The following is a 7031-nucleotide window of genomic DNA, read 5'->3' as shown; positions in this document are numbered from 1 at the left end:
GATGCAGCGTGACCTTGCATTAGGCAATGTTCGACCTAACGAAAAGGAAAGTATTGAAGAGGTGAAGGGGCCACAAAAAGACCTTGGCTGTACCGGGTGTACCAAAGGCAAAGGGTGGGTGAAGATACTTTGCCACCTTTCTTTGACTAGGGAGTTGTCACTCTGGAAGGGACCCCACAAACAAATCTGATTCATATGATTGGTTAAATCTAGAGTCTAAAAATGCCTGCCTCGGGCTCCTCGTGCGACACGGGGAGCTGTTTCTAAAGCCGAAGGAATAGAGAGACCTTCCTCCCAGCTGTTTCTCAGTTCCTCGGAGGCCCGACGTGGTTCTCCAGGGAATTGAAGGCCCTTGGGACGAGCTGCTGGTGTCGATGTCACAGCTACAACGGAAGCAAATACTCCGCTGTGCCTTCCTTCGGTCACACTGCTACTTTTAAAGCGTTAGGCAGCTTCAAACGCCAGCCAAGGAAACTTCCTGGAAGAAAGTGCTATCTTCGGGACTGTAGGCTCCAAGCTGATTCTTCAGTCTGGAGCGCGGACATCCGGAAAAGAGAAGTGCCCTTTGGCGTGCAGCGGTGGGCGCCAGAACGCTACTACCCCAACACCCCTAAAGAGTGACGCGCGAGCGTCGGCCAGTCCTGCGCGCACACGCGGGTGCGCAGAGACGCACACCCACTCCACGTCCCAAGGGAAGGCTCACTCTTCGGTAGTCCAGAGCCAAAGGCCAAGGCTATGAGGATTCCTGAGCGCGGGGCTGCAGCGCAAGGACTCACTCCCCAACTCTCTTCCTATTGACAGACGGTGGATGGTGAACCCAAATCTCTCTCTTCGTGGCCGCGCCCTTCTTAGCAGGCTTTGGGGATAATGCTGAGGCCACCGGACCCTAAAGGGTAGGAAAGTACTGAGTTCGTTGGGGTCCGAGGTCGCGTCCTGCCTCCTGTGGCGGAGCTAGAAGGCTCTTCAGCCGCTCGGGGGCAGCGAGCCCCTGCCAAGCCCCTGGGGGCGGGGAAGCGGCAGCTGCAAGCGCTTATAACCCCGAGGTGACCCGCGCGGGCCTGGCCCGCCCCTCCCTCCCCCACCCCCCCCCCGCAGGCCTGGAGGCGAGAAGCGGGTCCCGGAGCCGCAGGGGGGAGAGGGAGGCACGGGCTCCCGACTAGCCGCTGTCAGTGCGCTCCGGCCGGCCGGGGGCGCCGCGGGCTCTGGGTCCCTGGCTCCTCCTGCGCTCTTAGGAGCGCTCCGAGTGCCTCTTTAGCGGGAGCCAATATCCTTTTGTGCTAATAAGTTTGTCCTCATTTGCTGCCTAATTGGACTATATAAAGCCAATAACAGGCGGGCTCTTATAGCCCGAAGCCAAAGCGCCAAAATCCGAGGGAAGGCGAGAAGGGGGCGTTGGCGGAGGCTGCTGCGGGGCCGGGGTTCGGCTGCGCCTTCGTCTGCCTAATCCCATTTGCCATTGTACGCGCCCAATCGCCGTATACTCCCCGCATTTAACTTGGATGACATTTTGATTTCATCATTAGCATCCGGCGCCGGATTGACGCAGCCCCAAGCCGGGGACTGCTCTTGCTGCCTCCTCCCCGGGAGCCGCAGCCGCCGCTGAGCCGCCTCGCTCCCTCGGTGCCGCGGCAGGGCAGCTCCCCGCCCCTCAGGACCCCTCCCCCATGCGAGCCCGCCCCAGCCTGGTCCTCACCCCGCCCTCCCGCGGCTCGATTTGCGCCCGGGGCGGCCCCCGACTTTGCGCCCCGTAGTTGAGTTCCGTTTATGGTCTGATTTCCGGCCGCTTGCCTGCTCGCTCGGCTGCCCGCCTGTCCCGCTCCCTCCCTCCTGAGGACCCGGAGGAGAGGGGACCATGCCGGAGCCCGGGCCGGACGCCTCCGGCACTGCCAGCGCGCAGCCCCCGCCTCCGCCGCCCCCGCCTCCCGCGCCCAAGGAGTCCCCGTTCTCCATCAAGAACCTGCTCAACGGAGACCACCACCGGCCACCCCCTAAGCCGCAGCCGCCCCCACGGACGCTCTTCGCGCCGGCCTCGGCCGCCGCCGCTGCCGCTGCCGCCGCCGCCGCCGCAGCCAAGGGGGCCCTGGAGGGTGCCGCGGGCTTCGCGCTCTCGCAGGTGGGCGACCTGACTTTCCCCCGCTTTGAGATCCCAGCGCAGAGGTTTGCCCTGCCTGCGCACTACCTGGAGCGCTCCCCGGCCTGGTGGTACCCCTACACCCTGACCCCCGCCGGCGGCCACCTCCCGCGACCTGAAGGTACCGACCTCTCTTTGAATTTTCGTTCTCCTCCCTCCCTCCCCGCGCCGGCCCCATCCCCTCCTGGCGCTGCTTACCACCGCCGTTCTGGGATCCCCCACACCCGCAAACCCAGTGTTTGGCTAACTTCCTCCCACCCCTGGCCTGCAACTCCTGCCAGCGTGCTTGGTTGCGCTGTCCGGGAATCCAATCCCACTTGGTGAGAAAAGAGGTGGAGTTGGAGCCGGGGGGCGCGGCGCTTCTTTGGAAAAGTGGCCTCCGGCTTGACTGGGGTGGCTTCGGACGGCCAGGGCTGGAAATACCGCCTGAAAAGAGGGGTTGTCTCGGGCGGACCCAATCGGATGGCGAATCTTTCCGCGGGCCCCTGGCAGGGGAGCCGAGGGAACGCAAGGATCGGCCGTGCTGCTAGTATCTGCCCGCCTGTTCTCGGGAGGAGGGGGATCCCAGGACACGGCTCCCTTACTCCAGCCCAAACGGGAAGGAGAAGGCCCGCGGGAGCGGTGAGGCCTCAAGGCCCGGAACCTGGAGGCCGGCGCGGGTTGAGCCTGCTGGCCCCTGGGCCTGGCCTAGCTCACGGCTGTGTCGGTGTGCGTGTGTGTGTGCGTCCGTCTGTCTGTCTCCGCAGCTTCGGAGAAAGCCGTCCTGCGAGACTCCTCCCCGGCCTCGGGCACAGACCGCGACTCGCCCGAGCCTCTGCTTAAGGCTGACCCCGACCACAAGGAGCTGGACTCCAAGAGCCCGGACGAGATCATTCTGGAGGAGAGCGACTCCGAGGAAGGCAAGAAGGAGGGCGAGGCGGCGCCGGGTGCGGCCGGTGCGAGCGTAGGGGCGGCGGCGGCGACGCCGGGCGCCGAGGACTGGAAGAAGGGCGCCGAGAGTCCGGAGAAGAAACCCGCGTGTCGCAAGAAGAAGACGCGCACGGTCTTCTCGCGCAGCCAGGTCTTCCAGCTGGAGTCCACCTTCGACATGAAGCGCTACCTGAGCAGCTCGGAGCGCGCCGGCCTGGCCGCGTCGCTGCACCTCACTGAGACGCAGGTCAAGATCTGGTTCCAGAATCGCCGCAACAAGTGGAAGCGGCAGCTGGCCGCGGAGCTGGAGGCGGCCAACTTGAGCCACGCGGCAGCGCAGCGCATAGTGCGCGTGCCAATTCTCTACCACGAGAACTCGGCGGCCGAGGGCGCGGCGGCCGCGGCCGCGGGGGCCCCGGTGCCGGTCAGCCAGCCGCTGCTCACCTTCCCGCACCCGGTCTACTACTCGCACCCGGTGGTTTCGTCCGTGCCACTGCTACGGCCGGTCTGAGGCCCGAGAGGGGAGGGGAAGGGAGCGCCCGGCCACCTTCCCAGACCCCAGAGGAGACTGGGCCGGGCCGAGGGCGGCGAGACGTCCGGCGGCCTTGGGAACGGGGCTTCGGCGCTCTGCCTGGCCTCCCCTCCCCCAATCGGTAGAGTTTTGTAAGTATTTGCAATGTATTTTCGTGCAATTCATCCCTAATGAATTTGAGGCGCTTCTCCTCTTCCTTTTGGTTGTGGTTACTAAATAAGAAAATGCAGGAAAAAGACAAAATTTCCAGGTCAAACATTTCGACTAAAAGCTTTTGTAGAGGGTGCACCCTTCCCCTAACTTTGCATTGAGCAGTGACTTTTTGGTTTTATTTTTATAGAAGGAAAATAAGCGCAAAATCCTAAGCCCTCTAGTTTATTCATTTTCTGTGGAGCGATTTTCAGAGTCCAGAAAGAGGAAGAGTTCATATGGTAGTGCTTTTATTTCTGGAGTTCGGGGTGTGGTTCTTCCTCCCCACCTCCAATCAGTTACCTCTGGCGTTTTCAGAGGCTGAGCCGCCTCTCCTAAGAACCCCTACTCGGCGCTTTTCTCTCCTTGAGAGGTCTGTGGCAATTAATCTCATCTCTCTCCCTTTGTGACCGAAGAATCCTCTACTGAAGTGTTGAAGGGTAAAAAACAAAGCCAAAAACCAGAACTCTGGAAATTGAAACAGCCCCACATCTGGCGTGGTTAGAATGGTCTTATTTATTAGTAGCGTTTATTTGGGGGAATTTCACTTGTCAGTAAATTATTAATATTACTATTATTACTTTGTTCCCTATTTTGAGAGAATGCTTTTGATTTAAAAAAAAAAAAACCATATCTTTTATCCTCTCCTCCTGCCTTTTTGTTCCGCAGTAACTATTGTACTTTGACCTGTGCAATACTGTACAAAATTTCCTGAGAGCCCTGCTTTCCTTTTCCTCTAAGAGGGAAGCAGATTTTTTGCAGTATAATTTCAGTCATTCGTTTAGAAAGAGAAAATTAAGCAGGGGGAAAGGGAAAAGGAAGAAATCAAGGACAGGTAGCAATGCTCAAAGGAGTAAGTTAGGCATACTGGAGCGCTTTAAGTGAAGGACAATCAATTTAGGAGAATTTTAACTTATTTGATAAATGTACAGATTTCTTGTAAAATTCACCCTCCAGCCGGCAGGGCTCTTCTCTCTGCCACCCAGTCTTGTTTTCTTTCTGTCGGCTACACCTGTTGTTCTGCAGTAGTTTGTTTCCCCTCGTCCCCCTCTTCTCTTCCTGGGTTCAGTCCCTTTTTAAGAAAAAGAAAAAAAAAAAAAAACCCACAAAATATTGTTACACTTAATGTTGTCGTGAACTTGAATTAATTAAAAAGAAAAGAACGAAGTTTTCATGTTGCCAGAGTGTGTAACTTTGGATGATTTTTCCCAGAGCAGGTGTCTCCGAAACTCTTTTCTGTCTCCCCCTGGCTGCCTCTGAGCTCAGTCCGACCTGGAGGCACACCCCTATAATCCAGCAGGCGGCGGAGACAGAGGCGGCTTTGTTCGCGACCAGGGGCGCTCTCTCCCCAGTATCTTCCGTGGCTTGAAGTGCCTTGGGAGCAGGAAAGAATGGGGTGCGGGAGGGGTAAAGACCTATGTTTATCTAGCTTGCGGAACTGAGCGAAGCGACAGCTTGGAGCTTAAAGACAGCATTTTTAAACGCAGAGCTATAGCCTAGCGTTCTGTGCCCAAGCCACGGCTCCTTCCCGAGTCGGTGACTTTCTGGGCAGAGCATCCTTAGGAGGTCTAGCTAAGAGCGTAGTGGCTCTGGTTGTTCGGGGGTGTTGTGGGGGAAGAAGGGAGTGAACTTAGAGTTTAGCTTCACTGGAGACCAGTTGCCCAAACCACCTGGGAGAGGCCGGGCCAGGAGATGGCAAGCCCTCTGGGGAAGCCACCACCTCTCGGCAGGCAGCTCCCACTCTAGGGCAGGGAGACTTCAGCAAGGCTTGGGAGAGCTGCCGCCGCTGTGCGGGCTCGGGACTGGGCGCTGTCCTCCTGTGCCAAGTGCCAGGGACCAGAAACCACCTAGCTGTGACAGCCGCCACGGAGAGAACCGTGTCCCCTCCTGGCCAACCTTTTTCTGTCCACCGGGGCCCAAAGCATCGACAGCCTTTCCGTGTCCCCTGTCCTGGTCGGCGACAGGCTAGCCGCTCCCGCGGGCTGCTGGGCGCCGGGCCGCCACGTTGTTGGTGGGCAGCTGGAGAGGCCGCCTGGAAGAGCTGGTCAGCCCAGGGGAGGCCAGGTGCTTGGGAGGCCCTCGACAACCAGCGTGGCCGCCTGCCTTCAAGCCGAGGGTGTCAGTGCGTAGTCCCGGCAGCTCGCGTTTGAAGCTGGGGAGCCAAAAGGGGGAGATGAGGAGCCCAAGCCGAGAAGAGTTCTGAGAGCACGCGGCAGGACACCACCGCTGGGGAGCGCCTGCTTGCGCCGCCCGCCTTCCAGCGCGGTCCAAGCTCCTCAAACTCAATCCACACAATTGAGTCTACTGTGGCTGAAACGAGGAGCATCGTTTTCCGTTGATGGAAAACTGCCCCCAAATAAACCGGCATGCGTATTTATGGCAAAATTTTAGCCCGGACCCCAGTGAAGATAGATCTCTCTTTATTTCCCTCTGGTATGGAATAAAAACGAGGGCATGTGTCGTAAATGAAAAATAAACAGAAATTCGGGGTCAAAATATGTCGTTCCTTGTGTTACCTGCAAACATACTGATGGCTTTTACTGTTGGCAATACTAACTGCCGGACAGGCCAGTAACAGCTCATTAAAAATGATGTTGCAATAGCAAACACGTCCTTAGACTTTACGGCCAGAACACGATGTTATCAAACGCCAAGAAAATACTTCTTTATTTGTTTGGATTCTAGAAAACGGTTCTTGACTGACCCGGTCTTTACAAAGTCGAGAAATAACTGGTTCTCCACAAGCACAGTTTATCCTTTGTCCTGCTCCCAGCAGCCTCCCTTTCCCTTCTGTAGGGGAGCTCTGCTGCCCTGGCCAGAGCTTTCCTCCCGAGAGATATGGTGCCTCCCCGGGGGAGGAAGTGGTGCTGGTTTGAGCGAGCCTAGAAGCTGAACCAGGTGGGAAACCTCCTATGCTTGCTGGCCAGGCTGCCGTTCTGGTATTTCTCCCAATGCAAGAGAAGCTGCACCTGGGTGCAGGGAGGTGGACCGCAGAAGTCACTCTGAGTAAGAAGCATCCTAACCTCAACTGCAGCTTGTTCTGAGGCTTTCCCGTCAGGAGAGGCCAAGAAAACACTTGATGGGACTGTCACATCTGAAGAGCTGGCTGGTGTCATCTTATTCCCCCACCCACTCCCACCCCGTACTTCCGCAAAGATTTCTGGGAGGCACTGAACTATTCACCAAAAGGGGGCTTTGGGGAAGAGTGGCAGTGCCTCCTGAAATTCCTCCTGGGCATCCCACAGCGGAAGTCAGGGCAATGCGTGTCCA

At 57.9% G+C, this 7031-nt stretch overlaps 1 protein-coding gene across 1 annotated transcript; it reads left to right on the top strand.

Annotated features, from left to right (window-relative positions):
* Window positions 1–1852: 1852 nt before the first annotated feature.
* On the top strand, window positions 1853–4410 carry HMX3 (H6 family homeobox 3; the record flags this gene model as incomplete). The annotated part of the gene is made up of 2 exons (XM_079136770.1): window positions 1853–2252; window positions 2878–4410. 2 exons carry the CDS (start codon window positions 1853–1855, stop codon window positions 3549–3551), a joined length of 1074 nt encoding a protein of 357 aa, XP_078992896.1. The 3' UTR covers window positions 3552–4410.
* Between the last annotated feature and the right edge of the window lie 2621 nt (window positions 4411–7031).

Source organism: Sciurus vulgaris (assembly GCF_902686455.1).
Source record: "Sciurus vulgaris genome assembly, chromosome: 4".
NCBI classification, from domain to species: Eukaryota; Metazoa; Chordata; class Mammalia; order Rodentia; family Sciuridae; genus Sciurus; species Sciurus vulgaris.
Note: the sequence above shows the minus strand (reverse complement) of the source record. Positions and strands in the feature narration are given on the sequence as shown.